Source organism: Pavona decussata, unplaced genomic scaffold (assembly GCF_977016875.1).
Source record: "Pavona decussata unplaced genomic scaffold, jaPavDecu1.1 SCAFFOLD_223, whole genome shotgun sequence".
NCBI classification, from domain to species: domain Eukaryota; kingdom Metazoa; phylum Cnidaria; class Anthozoa; order Scleractinia; family Agariciidae; genus Pavona; species Pavona decussata.
Window position 1 is genome coordinate 4,038,323 of NW_028145628.1, and position 22,947 is coordinate 4,061,269.

Genomic DNA, 22,947 nt, shown 5'->3' on the forward strand with positions numbered 1-22,947 from the left:
CTTATCCGCACTAATGCCGTCCAGGCATGCTATTGAATTTCAAACAGTGTGATAAAAATGTTAATAAATGGTTTATACACGTTAATGTTTGTCTATTACCTCTATTGACTTTCAAGATGGTGTTAATGACTTGAATATTAGCGCAAATGAAAGTATATTTTTCTCTTTTGTATGTCGAATGACGTATAAGAATGCCCAAAAGTGTTTTTGAATGTTGATAAAAATGCAAAAATCGTTATTGAATCTGAGTTAAGCGCAAATGTTCGTTGTTTGGCGCTAATGAATGTGTCTTCGCGCAATTGGTCGCCATTTTACGCAAATGGATGCGTATTTTCTCATAATGAATAGCAAAAGGTGCATTAAAACGCAAACTTTTACAAGCGTTTTCCGTCATCATTGTTCAAGTCCGGATAATTACAGTTTTGGACAGAAATGATTTGAAGTAGTCATTAAGAATTTCCAAGATACTTCTCTCTATGAATGCTTAATATTTTTAGTCATTTGACCCGGGGTCACATGAACAGACGCGAAGAAACTGAATCTGTTTATGTTTTTATTTTTATAGTGTCTTTTGTGCATGACAAATGTCGTTTTTCCCTGTATTTCATTCTGACTGCGAGAAATGCAATTCTATCTGATGTGACTTATTCCCTCAGATTGGGTGGGTGATGATTATACGCGACAGTTGGGATAGAAAGAAATGGATGGCGGGATATCCTTGCATTTAAGAGTCATGACAGCAAGGTTGCTGCTGAGTACTGTTTTAGTGACTGTAAATATATCAAGCTTGACTGTCGTATCTGTTGACATTGGATTATTTTTTCTTTTTCTAGATTGCTGGCTTACAGGAAGTTCCTGTTACCGGTTGCAAAGACATGATAAGGTGCCTCATGCAAGGGTCGGCATCAAGGGCAACCGGGGCCACCGCCATGAACAGCCAATCCAGTTAGGTAAGAACTTGAAACTTTCGATTCCTTTGTGTGCCAAGCCATAAAATCGTCGTTTTGTTCTAAAATAATAATTATTATAAGCTTAAATGGAAGAGACTTTAATCCCCATTTAATAAAAAATGAGACACTTGTGTAAAAATAGTATACAGCATATCTTCTGAAACTAATCTCTTTCTCTTCAGAAGTGAGCTGAGAAATGCAAAGTTCCACCTAATTGATCTGGCGGGATTGGAAAGGGGGTCAAAAAGACCCATGCTCAAGAGGGAGCACTTTCAAGAAGGTAAACATCTAAACAACTCAGACACGTTCTGTTTAAACAAAAACAGGCAGTAACCCTGTGTGGGGTCACGTACCCATTAAGAGAGATGGTTGCTTTAAAAGTGTGACTTGTATGAAGCTTAGAAGTCGAATCAGAGGAAGTGTTGGCTTAGAATATACAAATATTCACTGCCATGACGGGTATTTGAAAGGTAATCCCTCCACGTTTTTAACATTTGGCCACAGTTTTTTAAAGCGCCGATAACTTTATCTACTGGATAGTGTGGTATCCGGCAGATTAAATGTGTGCAGGATTTTCTCGATAGTCCTACAATTTGTGAATAGAGTAGAAGCATACACGTATGTCAAATTTAAGAATGGGATTGTGTGGAAAACTTGTCAAAAGCATTGGTTGGAGTGCAGTTACTTATCAAGTGGATAATATAGTTATCCGCTCTTTGAACAATTGGGGCCTGGTCGACCACGTGTACAGCACATTAATTGCGTTTACTCTAGAGTAGCATTTTCACATCTTTTTCAGCTCCTCGCAACTGTGTTATTGCTTAAAGAAAAAAGACAGTGCTTAATATACATATGTGTTTTTCCGGCCACACCGAACCATAAAAAGCGTTTTCAAAAGATTCCACTTACGGCTTTCGATAAAAAGAGTAAGGCGCGGAAGCGTGACTTAAAACCCAAGCAATCATGATCATTCTTTTCACCACTAATCTCGGAATAACTGACTGTACAGGGTCTCTGTCGAAGTCTGAGTCAGGTTTGCTGGTTTCAGCTGAATAGACCCTCCCCTCCCCCTTTTTTGTTCGACTTTTGATAAGGCCCAGTGAAAAGAGCGTCACAAAATCAGTAAACTTGCCAAGTATGAAAGTGTTATGTCAGAAGGGAGCTAAGATACAGCTCTGCAAAGTCGCGAAATTTTACAGACGTTTGCCAGTATGATGGGGGGCACCACAAACGGTGGTATTAATAGATGGTGTTAATAGATTTTCGCTAACTAGTTCATGTAAAAGGTTAAAAACCGTGGAAGCGTCTTTTTCACGGGTCTGTTTCTATTCCAACTAAACTCTCTTTTAGGGCAGACACCTGCGCTCTCTTTCAAGGGGACAGGTTGCAGTAGTCTATTGGGTGTCCGCCTAATATTTAGAGTTGACTTAATACATATAATATTATTTTTTATTTCTTAGGAGCCAACATCAACAAAGGTCTCCTTGCCCTCGGCAACGTTATAAGTGCCCTTACAAGTGATGAATTTCACGTTCCATACAGAAACTCCAAATTAATGCGCCTACTTGAAGGTAAGCAACAAATTATCCCCTCAATGATAAATCGGAGCACGCTCGGTGGAAAAGGAGATAAAATCAACGACATGTCTCCTTTTTGTCATTTTCTGGAAGATGATTAATCATTAATTGCAGACCAACTCTCCACAGAGATATTTGAAAACCGTAGGTCTATTAACAATCCCTGTAAACGGAAATGTGTCAAAGACTCGTGGGCAAAAAGACTGATTCATATTACATGAGTATGTAGAAGGCTAGGGAGTAATTTCAAGCTATGTTTTTGTTCCTTTTAAGTAGGCTCTCCACAATAATTATGAGCGGCGCCTGCTATCGATTATAGCCAAGTTGGCTTTAGAAAGTACATGTAATAAAAAAAAAAACACCATTGTAACACGACTTTCTGCCTTTATTTTTGTTTCACAGATTCTCTCGGAGGAAACAGCAACACATCAATGATCGCCTGCTTGAGTCCAGCGTACAACAATTTCGAAGAAATCCTCAACACCTTAAGATACGCGGACCACACCAGGCAGATAAGAAACAAACCGGTCGTCGTTAATCCCGACCCGGCAGCAGATGAACTTGCTAGGCTGAAAGAACAAGTACGTTGAAAATAACACAACACATACTTTTTCTCCAACTATTAAGCGGAGCAAAATAGCGTTCCTTTAAGGGGGAAAATAGCTGAATAAATCTTGATCTGAATTATGCAAAAATACCATCGTTACTCCATTTACAAGCAAGAAAACGGATCTTCGCTGGATTTACATACGCCAAACAACTTGCATACAGCAAATAGTTCTGAAGTAATTGAAACTACGAAGAAAGGAACGTTAACCAGATTGGCTTATACTGCACGTCATTCCAAGTCTTTCGACAGGAAATGTTCAAATGCACTGAATTTAATTTTTCCATTTTCTTAAGGTTCAGTTACTACAAATGCAGCTGCAAAGACTGACTGGAAATGAAGCAGGAGCATCAAGGTACAACAATGACGGGTCATTGACTGATTTTTTTCCCTGAGAAAACGAAGGAAGGTGGTGAGGCATATAAATTAATGCCGCGAAAACAAGTTCTCTTGCAGAAACAAACTGCATAACTAGCATTGATTTAGCTGAGCGAGAAGCTCCAGACCGACGAGAGCAGGGTGCGAGGCAAGAAGGAAAAAGAGAAAAATTTATTTCTTCTAATTAGGAAGTGCGTTCGATTATTTCGATCCCAGGCCTTCTCTCCTTTTCCAAAATGATGATGGTATCATCCCCCCCCCCCCCCCTCCCCTGCAAAATCTGCGGAGGATGCCAGATACGCATCCCAAGATCCATTCGTTGTCCCATACAATCCCAAACACAATTAGGAATGCGTTCTTTCTACGTCCAATGCAATAAGAATCCTTCTAGGAGGGAGCAAAGTTTAATGAATAAATTAATGGCCAGATTTGAAGCTACCATGAAGAAAAAAAAAAGGTAGCGAGCCCAATCTTAGACACGTGCATTTCTGGACATAACTGGATGTAACACGTTTAGAAAGCAAAAAGACAACGAAAAAGAAGGAAGCGAGTATCTTAATCGCTTTGCCGTTACTTAGTCGTCCTAACTGTTTTAATCCACCGTATGGAATAAGATAGGGGATGTAGGTTCTATATAAAAAACCTTGCGAACCTAACAGAGCCAAAAGACTCGCAGAAAACCATTTTTTTTTTTCAAAATTCGTCCCTGTACTAACAACATTGTGTATGCTAGGTTTGAAGTTTTTATAACTTTTCTCTGCCTTTTTATGAACGTTTTTAGGATTTTCGTACGCTAAGAATTATGACGAATTATGACGACGACCGATCTCACCCTCTGATTCCTCCGCAATATGTAACACTTAGTATGTATCTTTACCAGTGGGAAAAAAAAAACAACAGCGATCGCTGGTTTGAGGAAATAAAATGCTGACGCTAGGACCAAAGAGATGATTGCCTCGATGGTGATTTGATCGGCTAAAGCCTGGTTTTCACTAGCGACGCAAGTACAAGCATAAAAATGCTTATTTTCCCGTGAAAACGGCCTCGGCACAAGCACAAGGATCCGCAAAATTTTTCCTTTTCTTGTGCTTGTGCTCGCGTCGCGTTCGTTTTCACTTGACATAAAGCTCTTATCTTGTGCTTATGCTTGAGTTGCTAGTGAAAATCTGCCTTAAATTAATGCTTTAAGGCTTTAAATTAAGATTTTTTTTTCCATTTTTGTCTTGATGAACAAATTCGCGCTTTTGGTGGCATTCACTCGTTGACCTAACGACAGCAGAAAAGTACACATTAACATAGATGCCTTTTGAAAACGAATTTTTTTTTTTCACCTTCCTTGCATGAAATATTTATTTCATTTTTTAATTCGGAAATGACGACAACCTTTTCGCTTGGAAACAATCTAAGCTCATTTTGCATGGGAACCAATCCAGGACGTGCAGTATCTTTCTCTTTGCACGTTGAGTCAAGAGCGCGTGAAATATTTTGTGGAATTAGCAGCGATTGGCTTTAGTTTCTAATTCATATTCATGACTTACTTTGCAAGCCTCTCGTGAATTTCTGAGTCAACCTTTCGAAACATCGGTTGAACTGTCTCCTTGAAAAAATAGGAAGGTATACATGAAGGAAAGAGTTTTGTACAAACGTAGAAAATGTTACTGGCTTGAGTTTGTACTCTTTTAGCTGAGTTTTAAAAAAACGCGCGCTAGCTTGCTGCTCGCTTAAACCACCTTACTTGGAAACTTGTCCATAAAACAGATATTTTAACCTAACTTCTGCTTTGTAAAATACACTAGTATGTTAAAATGTAATAGGATTTTTTGTTTATTCTTGTTATTTCAGCATTTGAAAAAATTTTGAGACTGTTTTGCTTGGTCAAAGTTCTAGGTTAACAATGTTAATTTTTGAAGTCATTGATGCGGCAAAATTTGAATGTCGTTTACATTAATTACAAAATGGAAAGGGAAATAGGAATTGCTATGGAATCTGTAGCGATAACATCCCGTAAAAGCGCTTCTCAATACACATAAAATCATCTCCTTTGATTGCGGACACACTGGAGACCGCGAGTTAGTGTCCTTAATAGCGAGAGTTCGTAATGGCGGCAATTTATTTTATTCAAACGTCTGTACTTTAGTTTTGCCGGGGATTTAGCTTTTTTCCCGGTTTAATTTGATTTAATTTCATTTTCAATAAGTTGGATCGGAACTATGATTTCATCAAAAATGCTAGTAAAGAACAACAAATTGTAGCGTGTTTACCACCCATTTAGTTTGGGACGCGGGGTAAGGGAAGAAAGAGAATTGAACTTTTCTGCATGCAATCAATTTCAACGATGGTACCCTTTTTAATCTCCAAGACAAAGGCACTTAATTAGTTTGAGCTGATGCTGATATGACATTATTAACGAAACTTGCTGTGCCTTAGATGGGTAGCTTTAGCTATAGATGGATAGAACGCAAATAGCCTATTAAATAGGTTGGCATAGGAAAATAACAAGGATAAAACATGTGTCCTGTAGAATCATTGATTTGAGTACTTTTATTTTTCAGTAACTTCACTAAAGAAATATGAGGATAGAGTCAGAGGGATCAATCTGAAATTAAGGTAAGGAACTTTCATATCATACAATAAGTTTCTGTTAAAACTGGTGAATAAAGATGGCCGAGTTTCTTTATGTCAACGAGATTAAATTCATTACGCTTAGCACTCAATTGAGTGTCGAAAGTAATTTGTGTTTACATTGGTTTTGCTTTACTACGCTCTGCAATCGCGCCTCGCTCGCACGCGTTTTCCCGCGCTTTGCGTCGGTTACATGTATTTGCTTGGAATTCTGATTGGTTCATTGCGCTGTTTGCGTCTGTTGTGATTGGGCAGAGTGATACCTTTGGTTTTGGTTTTAAGGCACTCGATTAACCAGTTTTTAATTGACTGTCGAAAGTAATTTCGCGTTTGCTTGGGTTTACATTACTACGCTCTGTAATTGGTTAACAAAACTCGCACCACTTTCTCAAACAATGAGAAGCAAAACCAAACCCAATCGTGTTTTCGCAACACGCGTTTTCCCGCGCTTGGCGCCATTAACAAGTATTTGCTTCGAATCCTGATCGGCTCGTTGTGTTGTTTACATGTTGCGATTGGCCAGAGTAATTACTTTGGTTTTGGTTTTACGACACTTGATTGGAAACTGCTCTAAAAAGCTGCTCTATTTAATGACTAAATTTTATTACCAACCTTTGCATTTTGTGGTACATAACAATCTCACCCTCCCTTGATATCAAGTTGAACAATTTGCAAATTTACATTTCATATCAATAGTGAACGAGTGCTTAAAGTATATTTTGTCAGACTAGGTGCTTGAAAAAGTACGTTGAAGCTTTTATCCAAACTCTTATGCCTAATTGAGACCAAAGTTACCCTAAAACTTCAAAACACCTCCCCCTGGAAGGCCAGGGAAGGAAGGAAGAGTTACCTATTAATTAAAGGGGAGGTTAACAAAGAAGGGGATTGAAATTCTTAATTTAAATCCTGAGTTTTAAAAAAAACCTAAATTAACTTTTCCAAACTTTTACCATCCAACCAACTGAAACATAGAACCAATAGGCTGTGTATCACAAATGTCATATTTACCTTTAGTTAACGCAATAATAAGTCTGCACATTGAAGACCGAGTTTTCACATAGGCGCACTAAATGATTCGTATGCTGTAGTTTTGAAGCATTGATATGTGATTTTTGTTTTCTAACACGGGAAATGATGGGTGGGGAGGGTTTAACAGAGGTGGAGTGGGTGTATTAAAATATCTGACCTCCAAAAGAGAGCTAAAACAGCTTTTACTGTTTTCGGTTTATTTGAGTTTTCTTGAACACAGTTCACATGAGAGTCGGATCATTTAAAAATATTATTTTGATATTTGAACTTAAGAGCAAGGTCAGTAGGGTTAATTTGAATGCAAACAAAAGAATATTAAAAATCCAGCCATTTTTGCATAGGGTCTATGACCACTCAAGGAAAGCTACTGAGCAGCACTTTCCTATCGGGCTGTTTATAACGCAGTCCGCACAAGGCGGTGATTACACTTTTCAACCTGCGGATAAAATCTTTGAAAATTCTAAGAAAAGTCACTGAGCGGTAATTTCAGTGGTGCTCCAAGGTTTTGGGTTTGTGAAGGAAATTTTTATTGTGAACCAATGAGTAATCAGGGCTTGAAAGAATGACGCAATCTACTGACCACCCTCGCTTTCTAATATGGTCGTAACAGCTGGCAGTCCAGAGAGAGGCTTCTGAAAAGACAAACAGAAAACAAAAGATATAGTTGTTTCCTTGCAGACCAAAAAGAGATCGCAAGAAAACCAATGAGTCCAACTTTGTGAAAATGCGAGCATGTCCTGTCGACGAATTTTCCTTTGTCATCCAGAGATCATCATGCAGAGAGCCTCCGAGATTTAAGCTAATTATTATTATTTCTCGGGCCGTAAGGCGGCACGAGTTAAGTTTTCGGTCGCGTTATCAAATTCTTTTTAATTTTTTTGGTCGCGATTGGCCGAGAGATAAGACTTCGGGCCACGAGTTAAGTTATCGGTCTCTCTCTTTGTACTCGGGTGGCACAAGTTAAGTTTTCGGTCGCGTTATCAAATTCTTTTAATTTTTGGGGGGTCGCGATGGTCCGGAGCCCATTTTTAGACACGGCATGCCCCTTAGGACATCCCACGTAATTATAACTCGGCACCTCATGGCCGGACTACAAAGAACGCGACCGACAACGTAACACATGGTACGAAGTCTTGCGCGTTAATCGATAGATACAGAGATATAGTGAAGCTATAAGTAACCACAAGATAAAATTGCATTATTTGCAGTACGAGTAAAATATGAAACAAGAAATATGAGTGATGGGAACCGACATTTCGGTGCATCTTGCGCCATTGTCAAGGTTACATAATTAATGATAAAAAGCAGTTTGTAAAAAGGCTAAGTTGAAGCAAATTTGCATAACATAGCGGCAAGCTAATTACTTAAATACTTTAGCACGAAGAGAATCGGACTGCACATTCAATGTTGGTTTAAGCTCTTGAATATACAACATTTCATTAACAAGGCAGTCAAATTTGTTCATACATTTCTTGATTACGTTGAAGCGTGCTAAGAAATTGTTCGGAACAGCAGTGTTATGTTCTTTGTAGTAATGCTTGCAGATTGATGACGCCTTTTGACGGTGTCCCTCAACGCGCGTGTGAAGGTGGCCCTTTGTATACCCAACATAACCTGCATCACACAGGTCACACTTGAATAAATAAACAACACATTGCTGGGTTACAATGTTGGGCTTGGGCTCACGCAGGCTTAGATCTTGATAAAGCTTACGGCTACTAAACACGGGTTGAATGGTCTTTCCCACCTTGCTGCTAAGATCTCTAAGTTGCCGTTTGACAGACACTGCAGCATCCTGATCTTTATAGGGGATAGCTATCCGGATGACGTCATCGGTATGCTGTTTAGACTGGTCCGCTGCGACTCTCGAGGTGATAAACTTGTTGATGACAGAATCAATAAGGTGATTTGGATACCTCAGCTTTCGGAAAACTCCTCTCAAGCGTTCACACTCCTCTGAGAAATGTGTCCAAGATGATGATAGCCGGTGCGCGCAATCAAGCATGGTGACGAGTAAACCCTGTTTGTAGCAGCTGTCCACATGGCTATGATAGTGCAGGAGAAGACCTGTGTTTGTCGGCTTAACGTAAACCTTTGTTTCAACACATGGTGCGTGATTTAGAAGCTGTAAACCAAGGAAAGGGAGCATCCCATTTTCCTCTACCTCCATAGTGAAACTTACGGCGCTATGGGCGTGATTCAAGGTATCCAGAAATGCTGTGGCTGCCACCAGATCTGGCATCTTGACCAGAGTATTTAAGTAATTAGCTTGCCGCTATGTTATGCAAATTTGCTTCAACTTAGCCTTTTTACAAACTGCTTTTTATCATTAATTATGTAACCTTGATAATGGCGCAAGATGTACCGAAACGTCGGTTCCTATCACTCATATTTCTTGTTTCATTTATTTCTGAATCATTTCTTTTACGAGTAAAATACAGGGGAAAACATTTGTAAAGTAGAATACCTTGTGCTTCATACCGGGATGCTTTAATTCCCAGGCTTTAATCCTTACGTTTTCACCTTTCATTTGGAAACAGAAACGATTTGCTTCAATACGATCCAAGAGTCATATAAATATCTGTATGACCCTGAGCATTGATCACGCTAACAGCAATTTCCGGTATTATCGTTGTGTGCATGTGAAGGCCACATTCAATTAAAAGTGTTCTACGCTTTCTACCAAATCTTGTGGTGATCACTGACATTGTATTAAAACGTAAACTTTTACAAACGTTTTCCTTCATCATTGTTCAAGTCTGGATATTTACAGTTTTGGACAGAAATGATTTAAAGTAGTCATTAAGAATTTCCGAGATACTTCTCTCTATGAATGCTAAAGTCTTAATATTTTTAGTCATTTGACCCAGGGTCACATGAACAGACGCGAAGAAACTGAATCTGTTTATGTGTCTATTTTTATAGAGTCTTTTGTGCATGACAAATGTCGTTTTCCCCTGTATTTCATTCTGACTGCAAGAAATTCAATTCTATTTGGTGGTTACTTATTGCCTCATTATATCTCTGTATCTATCTATTTGGGGAATTAACGATGCTGGAGGTACTGCCAAAAGATTGTAAGCTTACGCACCACGCAGTCAAATATGGCCGGAGTATAAGCTGAAAACAGCTTCTTGTTTGAGAACAAAATGACGAATTAATGGCTTGGCACCCAAAGGAATCAAATGTTTCAAGTTCTTACCTGACTGCGGTTCGTACATTTTGTCGTTTTGCAACGATAATCTTCTGAACATTCTGAGGTAGTTTTGCGGCAAGGACAGTTGTTAGTCGCACAATTTCTGAAGCAATCACAGCCTTGTGTAAAAATAATAAATGAATAAATAAATAAATAAATGAATAAATAAATAAAAAGATAAATGAATAAATAAATAAATAAATAAATAAATAAAAAGATAAACAAAGAGATATATAGTTATCTATAAAAATGAGCGAAAAAACGGAACGACGTTTCGGTGTCATCCTGTCACCATTATAGTTAACTGTATTATTATTTAAAAAGATCTATATAAAAAATATTTCTTTGCGCATATGCCACACAGTGCAAGTGACATTCCAATCCTAGTAGTATACAGAATGTTTGTCATATGAACCTAGTTTAATGGCCTTAGCTCCCACGAGTCTCTTGTAGCTCAGTGGTAGAGCATCCGAACTATTAATTGGAAGGTCTTAGGTTCGACTCCTGATAGGAACACTCGGAATTTTCTTTTGCCAAGTATACCTGTGTCATTCACTGATTAATACATGATTATCATACAAAAATTTGTCGATTAATGTAACTGAATCCAGTTCTCTAATGTAAAACAGTTCACATTTTCGACTCCAAGTACCTTTACCTGTCCACAATAATTGGCTATCGATCGCGAACGCCTTTCTGTGGAGCGTGTTCGCCTTTCAGGCCTCCTTTGTAGACTGATTCGTGGAGTTTTGACTCAGTCCGGATCACGGTCGACAGAATCTTCTGCTTCACTTTCGTCACTCTTTTCCAGGGCCCACTCCATATCTATCACTTCAAGTATTTCCTTCGAATTTTTCGTTTTCTGTTGAGAAATATGGCAAGATACCTTATCAGAACTGTTGAGACATGGCCATTATAGTTTACAGATCTTTAAGCTCAATTTCTTTATCACATCTCATTTGCGTCAATTCAAGAGATAAGAATCAAAACTTTAGGCCGTCATTCACGTCCCAAACCATAACTTTTGAAACCACAGAAAAGGAAAATAATAAAATAAAATCAGATGCGGTACACTGTATTTGCTTACCTTTTACCTGTTTCTTTGGCTGAGGCAATGGTGAGTCAGTTGCAAAGAAATCTGTCAGTTTTTTTCAATTGCTAAAGCAAAACTAGAAATAAAAAAATAAAAATAAATAAATAATAAAAAAAGAAGGACAGAAGAATTAGAAAAAAAACATTTGAATGCTTGTGGGGTGGTGTATGTAAAATAAGCCCGAGCTGTAAGAATAAAATTTTCAGTTATCATTTTCAATAGAATTGGCTTTTAAACATATATAACAGATAAAAGTTATGTACAATAGAATTACATGTTGATACTTTAATGATCTTGGAAATGAAGGGTTACAAAAAAATTTAATCCTTGCACGCTACTTACATCAGCCTCTTACCTTGTTAAAATTATAGTTTTCTTGTTTAAGAGCAGCTTGTTGTTCCTGTACAATTAAAAAAAAAATTCCATGCAAATTAGCATGAAAAACGCTCTGGGCTAACAAACAAAAATTGATACAAAAACAATCATTACCTGAAGTTGTTTTTTATCTCTTCCTGAGAATCATCGCAACAAGGAATCTGTTGAAGGAGACACTGAACCTAAAATAAACAGAAGAAAACTGAAATACCGGTTTTGCTATTTGCGTTTACTTTGTTGAACTTTATGGTGATCTCTGATAATAACAAAAACTTTTTACCACTTAATCCATCAATTACACCTGTGGTCAACCGAAAAACCAATCGTGACCGTCTCACGCATTTTCCCGCGCTTGGTGCCTGTTACTTGTATTTTTTTTTCAATATTTATTTAAAGTAACCCATCTTTAACAAATTACACGGCGCATCACAAATTACAAATTACAATGACAAAGTACCCTGCTATGGCCTCCGATATTACAATATACATTGCTTATTTACACCAGGTGTTACTTACATACATAAGAAAAATGAATAAAATAAAATAATTAATTTATTCTGAATAAAACAACAACAAAAAAAAACAGAAAAGAAAGATTAATAGCATGGGGATGGGGGAGCAGGAACGATTTCTGATCTTAATTTAATACTATAAAGAAAACTCAGTCTGTTAAGTTTATGAGGAGCATAATCACGTTACCAGTATTTTTTTCGGTTATAAATTACAAATTTTCAACTTTGTATTTATAATTGATTCTAGTAATAAATTCGTTTAGTATTACATGTATAATACATTACATGTATTAAAATTTGTTGTTGAGTACTGATTGGTTCAATAGTTGTTTTCGCTTGTGTGATTGGCTGGTCAGAATGATGAACTTTCTTTTGGAATGAGGACTTTAACGTGGAATCCACAGGGAGGAAAATGATAAGCGCTCCAAGAAAGAAAGCAGTAAACAAAACAACTCTTGAAACAAGTGGTGCAAAGCGCTTCAAAAAAAGAAAACGCTGCAAGAAAACCAAAGAACTTACCTTTTCCTCGTGTTGTTCTTTTAAGCTTGTCACAAACTCGTCGTGGTCTCGCCTAGATTTCAGCCTGGTGTTGCTGAGTCAAGGTCTGAAAAACAATGTAAAGCACCCAGAGGTTAAAAAACCCTTCAGTATGCTCCTTTCATTTTGCCAATGACATGTAGTGCAACTTTGTTCGAGTCTTAATGGCTTTAATTCTTGCTTAAGCAACAGTTAGAATGTTGGCATGGTAAATTGCTGAGATTTTCATTTGCCATTTAAGATGTCAAATGTTGCTGAAGAAGAAAACATAGTAGTACAATGTACATCATCACATTTATTCCATTGCGCACTTTGCCCGGTCCTGCTCGGCTTAACGTTTTTCATCTTTCTTCTTTTTGTGCTTGGCTATGGCCACTAACACTCGTACTGCTGTTTTTTATTTGAGGGAGTTTCCCGCCGGTTCTAGACGAGATGATATTGCCCAGGCAGTTTATCTCCAGTTTAGTCCTGCGCATTCTGTGCAGTCGATTCCGGTGGGATTTGTAAAGTCATGTTGGAATCTCCGGATTCCAAAAAGTCTTTTGCGGCTCAGCCCACTTGAGTTATTGGCGGTGTTGAGTGCCAGGTTTGGAACCATGTTCAGCACTCCTCCCTTGTCCACGTTCATTATTTTCCTGCTGAGGAAGATGTTGAGCTTTTGTCCACTGACCTGCGTTTTTATGGTGAGATTCTTAATGTTCGGTCTCAACATTGGGTGGGTCTTTCCCATGTGACAACGGGCACTCATCTTCTTGAGATGAAGCTTGCTCGGGATATTCCATGTACATGTACCTTGCAGTTTTGGAAGTATCGCCTTAAGATTTGGTATAGGGGGCAACCCCTTGAGTGCTACATTTGCAGGGGCAGTCACAAAGTGGCTGACTGCGAGTATCGTAATAAATGTCGTCTTTGCAAGTCCAAGGGCCATTTTGCTAAGAATTGCACTAACCCATGGGGTGTTGCCTCTAATTCTGCCCCTGCCCCTACCCCTGCTCCCGCATCTGTCCCTGCCCCCACTCCCGCCCCAGCCCCTGCCTTCAGCTTTTGCCGCCGTCCTATTCCCTGCCCCTTCCTCTCTGGTTTCTGGTGTTGGTTCTTCTGAGCCTGTCTTGGGTGAGGTCATGGATACCTCTGACATCTGTGATAACCAGCGGGATAAACTGGATAGCCAGGTTTCTCTTTCTCATACTCCCCCTGCCATTAAGGAGGTTGGTGAGACCAATGGCCAGAGTACTTTTCCCACTAATGATAGTGATTTGCATGTTACTGATAATGAAAACAGTCTAACCAACAGGCTAACCAATGCTAATATAGTTGTAAGTGACAAAAGTGTTACTAGTAATGTAGAATGTAGTGCCAGTGATCGCAATAAGACTGCTGGCAAAGGAAGTACTTCTAGTGATAAAAGTGTTGACAAATGCATGAGCAAAAAGGGTACTGTTATCCCTAAGAATACCGTGGGTGAATTGGAGTTTGGCGAAATTCCTGATGTGGACATGGCTTTGCCGTCCAGTGCTGGCAAGCGTGCGCCGTCAGATGACATATCTGAGCCTGATAGTGTTGACAGCGGTCCTGTGACTGTGGCCCCCCCGCGTGGTAGTCGGGCTAAGAAACCAGCTGTTGTCGTCTCCCCCAGGGGTCGGCGTGATGATCGACATAGTCGCTTCCCTGTTTTTAGGGTTCCTGCTGGCAAAGATTCGCTAAGGCTGTGCCCCGGAAGAAATGATGGCTCACGTGTCAGCTCTTATTCTTCATTGCCTGATGGCTTTGTCGGTCGTTTCTGTCGATTGTAATGGTCTTCGCGACCCTCAGAAAATATCTGGTTTCTTGCAGTGGTTCCATAGTCTTTCGTGTACTGTTGATGTAGTTTGTGTTCAGAAGGCACATCTGTTTCATCTGCTGAACGTGAGTCTTGGTTTCATTTGTCTGGTCTGTCTTCTGTTGTGTTTCCTGGTTCAAATAAGTCCTGCAGTTGTCTTGTCCTTTTTCGTCCTGTGTTGTCTTTTGTTAAGTCATGAACTGATTCTGATGGCATTATCAGCATCCCTCCTCCTTTATTTTTACGTGGTTTAAGCCTGATGGTTCCTTGTCATCGCCTATAGATCTCATTTGTTGTCCTTTTGTGTGGGTCGCTTCTGTCTCGTCTTGTGATATTGTTCCTTGCCTTTTTTCGGATCACTGTGCCGTTTTGTTCTGTGTGTCTGTCCCTGATGGCGTTCCACCGGGGCCTGGTTTGTGGAAGCTGAATGTTTCGATTCTTGAGGAGGGTTATGTATGTGGATCTTGTCACCAGCCTTTGGGCGGACTGGCGTCGTCAGAAGCAGGGGTTCTCTTCACTGGCTAAATGGTGGGAGGCTGGTAAGTCCGGAATCAAGGGAAACTCCATCCATTATTGTTCATCTCGGTCATTGGCTTTCTCTGTGAAGAGGGACATCCTATCAAAGCTGGCTACGCATCTTAAGGAGAAGGTCGATGATGACATTTTGTCCTTGTTCCGGACCAACCAATCTGTCTTATGTCAGCTGGCTGACCTTGACAAGGAAATTGCCATGGGTCAAAGAGGGGGAGTCATCCTCAGCTTTTTTGTTTCGTCTGGAAAAGAGGCGTGGAGCGGACCGTTGGATTTCAGCGCTGAGATTGGATGATGGCACCATTGCCTCCTCTCCGGAGGACCTCTGTCAGTCTTTCCATTTTTTCTATTTGTTGCTTTTTTCTGCCGAGTCCACAGATGCGTCTGTGCTGGCTACTTTTCTTGGCAATCTTTTGTCCTCTCTCTCGTCTTCTCAATCTACTGTCTGTGGTCTTCTTTCTGTTAGTAAATGTTTATCTGCCCTCTCTGGTATGGCCAGGCGTAAGGCTCCTGGCTCCAGTTGTTCAAAGGCCGGATAACTTTATCCTGTGGATCAGTCACTATCCGACAGTTTCAATCTGTGCAAAGACTGCAATATTTTCTTGTGTACCAGCGAATATGGACACTCTAACCACAGTTAAGTTTGGGAGTGTATGAAAACCTTGGACATCGTTTAACTTAAAGTTTATTTTAGACCTTGAATAGTAGCTAATAGTGCCTTATCCAGCGAATAAAGTTATCCGGCCTTTGAGCAACTGGGGCCTGGCCTTAATGGTCTGCCAGCAGAGTTCTATGTCAAGTTCTGGGTGGTGATCTTGTTGTTATATTGAACTCTTGCTATCGTTCTGGTGCCATGACCCTTTCTCAGCACAGGGGGTTATTTCTTTGACCTTCAAAAAGGGGGATTGACTCGGCGCTCGAAACTGGAGGCCAATATCTCTCCTCAACGTAAATTATAAGTTAGCAGCCCAAACCATCGCTGCTCGACTTTTAAAAGTGATCCACGTTCTGGTTGCTGACAATCAGTCCTGCAGGGTTCCAGGTCGATACATTGGGGAAAAAGTCTCCTTTCTTTGCGATGTGGTAGAGTTCCCCACCACCTTTGCCTCAAAGGCGTTTGATAGAGTGGATTGGGGTTTTATGTATGCCACGTTGAGTAAGATGGGTTTTGGTGTTTCGTTTCTTGACTGGGTCAAGCTGTTCTACACGGACGTTCAGAGTGCAGTTATGTGAATGGTCATTTGTCATCTTTCTTCTTATTGTCCCGTGGCGTGCGTCAAGGTTGTCCTTTGTTGCCGGTTTTGTATGTCCTTGTCGCTGAAGTTCTTCCTGTGAACATCCGTTCCAATCCCCGTATCAAAGGCCTTACGCTTCCTTGTTGTTCTCAGGCCCTATCTCCAATCTCTCAGTATGCGGATGATACGTCTCTTGTCGTCGTCACCGATGATTCGATTGTCGCATGCTTTGAGACTTACGATCTTTATGAGAAGGGCTCTGGTTCGAAGCTCAATCTGTCCAAGTCTAAGGGCTTGTGGCTTGGTCCTTGGAGAGGTAGAGTCGATTCCCCTGTTTCCCTTGATTGGACTTCTGTCAAAATTAAAGTTTCAGGTGTTTTTCTTGGCCCTGACAATTTGGAGGAGGCCTCGCTTGTCTGCACGCCTGCCTGAGTTCTTGGCGAATGGAATGGAATTTAATGGAAGGGCAAGGGACCTTAATTTGTAGGAGGGTAAAAGTACCTCTGTCAATAATAGTTTATTTGTAGTAAGGGCAAGCGCTCTTACTGTATTTATTAATTAACAATTATTCCACGAGCTATAATCATCTCATATCCAACAAGCGCGAGTGAAATAATTGTTTTATTAAAAACAATCGAGAAATATTGTAAGTTATGGCTGGTTTCACTTAGCAAGAACAACCAGAAGACCATTTGAAAGATGATCCCTATTCTCGGGCATGGTATAATAGCTCATATACCATGGCCGCTAAGCCAATCAAATCCCTGGAATTGCATTATACAATGATCCAGTTTTTAATAATTAGTGTTATCTTATAGAGGGGAAGATCCCTTTATTATTAATTATTTGGTTGAAGGGCTAAAGATCCCTTAACCCTTTTGTTTTTCACCATGGCTCCATGTAATATGTGTACTCTTCTGGTGAATTTGAGTGCTTTTCTTCGTGGCACTTCTCATGCCGATATGGTTGAGGCCATTCACAGGTCTTTTGAGGATGAAATTGAGTCTGTTCAGGTTTGCCCAGGTAACCTCGTTCGTGTTACTTTTGTGCAGGCTGAGCCTAAAAATTTTTTATGAAGATCTTGGCACCATTCCCTTTGGTATTGTGGTGTGCACTACTTTCAAGCCCAATTTTGTCTTGGTTGTTTTGGTTCACCTTTTTCCATTCAAGGGTGATAATGTTAAAATTCAGGAGGGTCTCAGGGATTTTGGTGTTATTAAAGAAGTCAAGTTCCAGACTTGGACCAATGTCCCTGGGCTTTATACTGGGACAAGAAATGTTCGAATGATGCGTAAGTCTGACATTCCAAGGAATATCAAGATTGACGGTCTGCCGTGTAAAATCTGGTGTAAAGATCAACCGATGGAATGTGATATCTGTCGTGATCGCCACAAGGCCGCTTCTTGTTCACTGAAGGGCAAGTGTAGGCAATGTCGTGGAGGGGGGCATTTTGCCCGTGATTGTTCTAGCAACCCTTGGGCCACCCCTGCTCAGGCTCTTAGTATGTTTCTGATGATCCTGATCCTGCTCCTGCTGAGTCTGCTTCTGTGGCTAGTGATCCTGTCCCGTTGGCAGAGGCTGCTCGTTGTAGTGGGCAGGTTGTTCAGCCTGCTGATGTTGTTATGGACAAACCCTAAGTTAAACATAACCTCTAGTGTTGATAGTAATGTTGATGAGGCCAGTCAGTCCATCCTTGCTGGTGCTTATGTGCCGGCTGTGCAGCCTAGTTCTGTTGGTAAAAGTGCTTATTGTGAAGCAAGTAGTATCGCCCAGGGACTTCATGCTCGGCTTCTGCCGTAACCTGGGGTAAGCCAGTCTTTCTTGTCTTTCCTTTTTTATAGGTTTTTTTTCTCTTCTTTTCTTCTTGGTGGTTTTTAGTTGCGTTTTTGTTTTTTGTTTGGTTCTTTGGTAGTTGCCAATCCATTTTTTGGTCCCCTTTGGAGCGGCCTTAACTTGGTCGGGTTTTCCTTTGTCTGTGTGAGTTGCCCATCGATTACTTGTCCCCTTTGGGCGACCTTAACTTCATTGGTTTTTGGCGGGTATTTTTCTTTTCTTTTCTTGTAATTGTTATTAATTATTTGGTTGGAGAGCAAAGTTTCCTCTTTCCGTAAAATTGTTTAATATTGTACATGGGCAAAGGTCCCTTATTCATTGAATAATTAGTATTTAAAAGGGCATTCAAGAGATCAGAATCAATTTTAGGCTGTACATTCACGTCCCAAAACCCAAACTTTTGAAACCAAAGAAACAAAAAAAATTTAAATAAAATCAGATGCGATACACTGTATTTGCTTACTTTCACCTATTGCTTCAGCTGAGGCGATGGTGAGCCAGTTGCAAAGAAATCTGTCAGTTTTTTCAATGGCTTAAGCAAAAAAAATAAATAAATAAATAAAAAAAAGAAGAACAGAACAATTAGAGAAAACATTTTAATGTTGTGGGGTGTAAGTAAAATAAGATTGAGATTAATGCCAGAGACGTAAGAGTAAAATTTACAGTCATCATTTTACAATAGAATTGGTGTTCAAATATATACAGATAAAAGTTAAGTTACAATATGATAACATGTTGATACTTTGAAGATCTTGGAAATGAAGGGTTACAATAAAATGTAATCCTTGCACTCTCCCTTCCTAGAGGCTTCTTCGAAAGCCTGGAGAGAAGAAAATTAAACGATAAGACTTTTTATTTCCCCCATTTTCCTTCCTTTCCCCTCCTTTTTTCTATGTTTCTCGCCTGATAGAGCCTCTGCGGAGGAGAGAGATCCTTACACGCTACTTATATCAGCTATTTTTGCCGCCTAAAAGGAACGCTATTCTGCTCCCCTTATTAGTTGCAGAAAAAAATGTAACTGTTGTGTTACTGTCAATGTACTTGTTGTCTAAGCCTGGCAAGTTCAGCTGCTGCTGGGTCGCGGTTAACAATTACTTTATTCTTAATTTGTCTGGTGCGGTCTGCGTATCTCCTCAAAATTACTGGCTGCTGGACTCATGCAGGCGACCATGAAGGTATTGCTGTTCCCTCCGAGAGAGTCTGCGAAACAAAACAATGTAGAAAGTGGTGCTACAAGAGTGTTTTTTTTTTTCATGTACTTATATGATGGTATTTTCCAGATCAAGATTTATTAAGCTATTTTTGCCCCGTAAAAGGAACGCTATTTTGCTCCGCTTATTACTTGGAGAAAAAGTTTGTATTGTGTTACTGTCAACATAATTGTTGTCTTCGCCTGGCAAGTTCATCTGCCGACAGGATTAACGACCGGTTTGTTCTTGATCTGCCTGGCTTGGTCCGCGTGTCTTAAAGTGTTTAGCGTTTCCTCAAAATTACTGTCTGCTGGACTCACGCAGGCAATCATGAGGGTATTACCTGATGTCAAAGTTAACCAGTATATATGCACCTCTAGAAAGGACGCCCTTAACAAGAATTCGGTCCTGTCTTTCCTTTCTTCAATCCAGTCGAACAACGTTTTGATCAGTCGAGGAATCACGCCTCTCATTTCATCTTTTTTGTTGCATATGGTGAAAGCCGTTCCCATCAAGTATGTTTTGCAAGATCCGGTCTGTCCATAAGCTAGAACTGTTGAATTGTAACCCTTAAAGAAACCTTCAGGCAAGGAACCACCGCTTTGGTATAAAGATCCTCCTGTTTGCTAAACGCATCAAACACATAATCGTATGTGAAAGCTTTTTCGTCACCGATCACAACTTGTGGGTGTCCAGGAATACACCTGGTGCAATCCTTGTAGCCATGGCTGATCTCTCTCGGAACAAGCGGTCTTATTTGCAAAGCCACACGCAGGGGAATGGTGCTCTCTGACATGATTATACTTTTAAAATTTCGAAGAGATCGGATGAAGGTGATCAGTCAAGAAATGACAAGATTCTGTGAATAAAATTATTTTAACCGCTTCAAAGACCCGCCACATTCCTGCCACATCCCAGAAACAATAAATAAATAAATAATAATAAAAATAAAAAGAACAGAACAATTAGAGAAAACATTTTAATGCTGTGGGGTGTATGTAAAATAAGATTAATGCCAGAGATGTAAGAGTAAAAATTACAGTCATCATTTTCAATAGAATTGGTGTTTAAATATATACAGATTAAAGTTAAGCTACAATAAGATAACATGTTGATACTTTGATGATCTTGCAAATGCAGGGTTACAATAAAATGTAATCCTTGCACGCTACTTATATCAGCTATTTTTGCCGCCTTAAAGGGACGCTTTTTTGCTTGCCTTATTAGTTGCAAAAAAAGTATGTGACTGCTGCGTTACTGTCAACGTACTTGTTGTCTAAGCCTGGCAAGTTCAGCTGCTGCTGGGTCGAGGTTAACAATTGCTTCATTCTTGGCTCTTTTTGACCCTCTCTAATCCGGCCAGATCAACCAGTTGAAATTTTCCCTTTCTCAGCTCACCCCTGAAGAGAAAGAAAGTTTCAGAAGATACGCTGTATGCTATTTTTACACAAGTTTCTCATTTTTTGACCAGGAAGGTAATGCAGTTAAGATTATCACCTCAACGGGCAAGGTGTTGTTGAGACAGTAATTTTTCTTTAAATTTTATCGGTCTCTATGTCAATACTCAAGCAAACATACGTAATCATCAACCTAATGCCCAAGGTCTCTACTCATCACGTCCCAGGGAACGGACAGAATCTGGGAGCGAGCCTCAATAATCATGCAAACCACATGCCATAGGGGCAAAACAAGATCTCTACAAGACTGGAACAAGCAAACCCGTAAAGAAAAGCGGGGGACCCAGGGGGAGTCTGAAACCAAGAGAAGCTAGCCATTTCACTAATATGAGTTGTGATCCGTAAAATCAAAGAACATCCTGATCACTGTTCAAACACAGTCTCCTGAGAGTTGGGATCTTGGCAGGTCATACCCACTTACTGGAAGAAATGCCTTAGGACATTTTCAAAATAATATGTATTAAAATTACCCATGCAGATCCTTTTGTTCCAGATTAATCGTGAACATTGCATGCGATCTGCTCGATTGCACGTTCATTGCAGTGGCCTCGGTTGCCCTGGATGCTGACCATCTCATGAGGCACCTTATCATTTCCGCACATCCGGTTACAGGAACTTCCTGTAAACCAGCAATCTAGAAAAAGAAAACGATAATACAATGTCAATAGAAAGGACAGTCAAGCTTGTTACATTTACAGTCATTTACATGTAGTACTCAGCAGCAACCTTGCTGTCATGACTCTAAAATGCAAGGATATCCTGCCATCCATTTCTGTCCATCCCAACTGTCACATATAATCACCACCCACCCAAATGTTGCATTGTCTCCAACTGTGCCCTGCTGTAAGGAAAGGAGAGGAAGGAGGGGTGATCATAATAATAATAATTAATAATAATAATAATAATTAATAATAATAATAATAATAATAATAATAATAATAATAATAATTTGTTCCTTTTATATAGACTGAGCATTTTCACATTTAAATGATCAAAGCGCTTAATATGAATTTAAAGAAATAATAATATAAAAATATAATACATGTAACTATAAAGAATCATAAGACGTGTCAATAAAAAATAATCTTAAAATTAACAATTGACAACCCCCAATGCCATTGCTAAGTCCACAAGTTCTCTTTCTCTTTAGTACAATGAACTACTTTAAGAACATAAATTGCGTACATGTAGTTTTTTTAACTTAAGCTAGCGAAAGGTCTCAAGCTTTTTCATGGTATTATTCGCGGTCTTATTCGCAAAGCCACACGCACGGCAATGGTGCTCTGTGACATGATTATACGTTTAAAATTTCAAAGAGATCGGATGAAGGTGATCAGTCAAGAACTGACAAGATTCTGTGAATAAAATTATTTCAACTGCTTGAAATACTCACCACATTCCTGCCACATCCCAGAAACAATAAATAAATAATAAGCTTAATAAAAAAAGAACAGAACAATAAGGGAAAACATTTTAATGCTGTGGGGTGTATGTAAAATAAGATTAATGCCAGAGATGTAATTATAGTAAAATTTACAGTCATCATTTTACAATAGAATTGGTGTTCAAATATATACAGATAAATAAGCTACAATGAGATTACATGTTGATACTTTGATGATCTAAGAAATGAAGGGTTACAAAAAAATGTAATCCTTGCACCCTACTTACATCAGCTTTTTTTGCCCCCAGATTATTCGACTTCCCAGCTTCATACAAGTCACACTTTTAAAGCAACCATCTCTCTTAATGGGTATGTGACCCCACACAAGGTTACTGCCTGTATTTGTTTAAACAAAACATGTCTGAGTTGTTTAGATACTTACCTTCTTTAAAGTGCTCCCCTTGAGCGTGGGTCTTTTTGACCCTCTCTGATCCCGCCAGATCAAACAGTTGAAATTTTCCCTTTCTCAGCTCACCCCTGAGGAGAAAGAAAGTTTCAGAAGATACGCTGTATGCTATTTTTACACAAGTTTCTCATTTTTTGACCTAAAGTAAGGTAATGC

General features: G+C 39.5%; 3 protein-coding genes across 4 annotated transcripts in view; 1 reads left to right on the plus strand and 2 right to left on the minus strand.

The window, feature by feature from the left end:
- The first annotated feature begins 1,492 nt into the window (after window positions 1-1,492).
- Window positions 1,493-4,336, plus strand: LOC146459258 (osmotic avoidance abnormal protein 3-like). Of its 2 annotated transcripts, XM_085089812.1 has the most exons (3): window positions 1,496-2,521; window positions 2,930-3,108; window positions 3,431-4,336. In XM_085089812.1, the coding sequence occupies exons 1-3, from the start codon at window positions 2,506-2,508 to the stop codon at window positions 3,527-3,529; spliced, it is 294 nt and encodes a 97-aa protein (XP_084945938.1). In that variant the 5' UTR covers window positions 1,496-2,505; the 3' UTR covers window positions 3,530-4,336. The 2 variants fall into 2 exon arrangements, with proteins under 2 accessions (XP_084945939.1, XP_084945938.1); XM_085089813.1 differs by having other exon boundaries at window positions 1,493-2,521; window positions 2,930-3,479.
- A 3,471-nt stretch (window positions 4,337-7,807) lies between these two features.
- On the minus strand, window positions 7,808-9,446 carry LOC146459259 (uncharacterized). The gene has a single exon (XM_085089811.1). It carries the CDS (start codon window positions 9,403-9,405, stop codon window positions 8,524-8,526), a length of 882 nt encoding a protein of 293 aa, XP_084945937.1. The 5' UTR covers window positions 9,406-9,446; the 3' UTR covers window positions 7,808-8,523.
- Window positions 9,447-22,767: 13,321 nt separating this feature from the next.
- The window catches only part of LOC146459260 (chromosome-associated kinesin KIF4B-like), a 120,718-nt gene continuing 120,538 nt past the window's right edge, over window positions 22,768-22,947 (minus strand). Inside the window, exon 15 of the mRNA XM_085089810.1 lies at window positions 22,768-22,862. The gene's annotated coding sequence lies outside the window, so the exon portion shown is untranslated. The remainder of the gene's footprint in view (window positions 22,863-22,947) is intronic.